The 1,811-nt window shown below is 30.2% G+C and overlaps 1 protein-coding gene across 1 annotated transcript; it reads right to left on the bottom strand.

Moving 5' to 3' along the window:
* Window positions 1-1,080: 1,080 nt before the first annotated feature.
* EIN_004000 (hypothetical protein) lies at window positions 1,081-1,749 on the bottom strand (the record flags this gene model as incomplete). The annotated part of the gene is made up of 1 exon (XM_004255458.1): window positions 1,081-1,749. One exon carries the CDS (start codon window positions 1,747-1,749, stop codon window positions 1,081-1,083), a length of 669 nt encoding a protein of 222 aa, XP_004255506.1.
* Between the last annotated feature and the right edge of the window lie 62 nt (window positions 1,750-1,811).

Genomic DNA, 1,811 nt, shown 5'->3' with positions numbered 1-1,811 from the left:
TTTTCATCTTTTTTGTAATTCAGTGAAAAATAAAATAATTCGAGTTTGTCAAAAAGAGTAAAATATGAAACTGAAAAAATAAGAGGAAAATACAGTTTTGTGAAAAACACATTTTTTTGTTTTTTATTATTCAATAAACAATAAAAACCTTTAAATTTAATAATAAATGAATAAGATTATTTTTTAATCGTCAGACACATCAATTTGAATAAAAAAAATCATAAACAACTCAAGAAGTAAAATAAAGACAGTAAAATCAAAATTTGTCTTAAATGATTACGACACCTTGTTTATTTAATTTCGTGTGTCTTCCAGTTGTGAGTAATAAAGATATGACTTTTTCAAAAAAAGACAAAGATATATTATGAATACAGAGAGCAAATTTTTCTATATGATTGGAAAGACAAGTATTTGTTTGTTATTATTAAACAAATGGTAACATACAATCTGTTTTGTCCGATTATTTTTTTTTTGTTTTGGCATTTGTTTTTTGAAAATGCATTTTTGGGATGAAAATCAAAACCAGAAAATTAATAAAAACGATAGATTTACTGATAAAAGGTATATAGTTTATGTACATACTTATAAAATAGTGACGCTTATCAACCAAATTTTGTATTCTATACACCCACTTTCACAATATATAGCTATTTGAAGTGAATATACTGTTTGTTGTTTGTGGCGTTTATAAGGGATACACAATAGGAACTAACCAACAAATAGATTCACAATTCTTTTATTTTGAATTGATATACCAACTCAGTGGAGTGATGATATCCTTACAAATTTGAAATCAATGATAAAGCATACAAAACGAAGAATCAGGGTGATGTGAGTCAGAGATTTGGAAATTATGTAATCACATCATTTTTGTATTATATTATAGTAAAAAATTAGTATGATAATAATAATTTCATAAAAAAAAGCAAAGCCCCTCCCCTATAAATATGTAAAAAAACGCTTTGAATATTGTACGATACACAGATATGATTTTCAGAGATCACAAAAGAAACAGAAAAATAACAAAGAAAATAAATAGATTATTAACTATAATAAAACCTATAAAACCAAAGAAGTAATTTACTCTATTTCCATCAATAACTCTGTCAATTCATTGAAGAAATTCAACCTGTCCACCTTATCGTGGTGATGATGATATACATTGTAGGCATTGAGGGCAGCGATGTCAAGTAAATCATAAAGTATTCTCACATTCCATCTTGAAGTGCGCCTTCTACAAGTGTAAGTATGTATTATCTGATCTGCACTATCAACACCTCCCATTGTCGCATTGTATTGTTTTATCACATTTGGTTTGTGTACACCCACAAGTTTGCCATCCTTTCCCCTCACTTGCTCCTGAACGGTGTACAACTCTTTAGCATTATGCATCGTCGTCATAATGAGCACCAACTTCTTTTTTTCATTATAGTAAGAAAGCAGTTTGCATACACCTTTTGTATATACTTCCGTTGTATCCGCCTCTCTTGTAGTAGCTTTCTTATCATCATTGGGGTCATAACGTTTGATTTGCTTGGCTTCTTCTGGTACCTCAACTCTGTTTTTTCGCACAGTCCCAAGCAATGTTGAACCATATTGAGCCAAATAATGTGCCAATCTTAAGCTGCAGAAAAAGTTGTCACATACAACTGTCACAAACTTTCCCATACACAATCGTGGAGCTACCATATCTATCGTCACACGAAATCCTTGATTTTCTTCCTTCTTGTCGCACTTTCCACAGTACATCTGTAGGTTTATAACCATACCACTTTCACAATCACAGCACATCTTTTTGTTATTCATTGAAC

The sequence above is a fragment of the Entamoeba invadens genome (genome assembly GCF_000330505.1).
Source record: "Entamoeba invadens IP1 unplaced genomic scaffold scaff_1105074725071, whole genome shotgun sequence".
NCBI classification, from domain to species: Eukaryota; Evosea; order Mastigamoebida; family Endamoebidae; genus Entamoeba; species Entamoeba invadens.
This window is presented reverse-complemented; position numbering and strand designations above follow the sequence as displayed.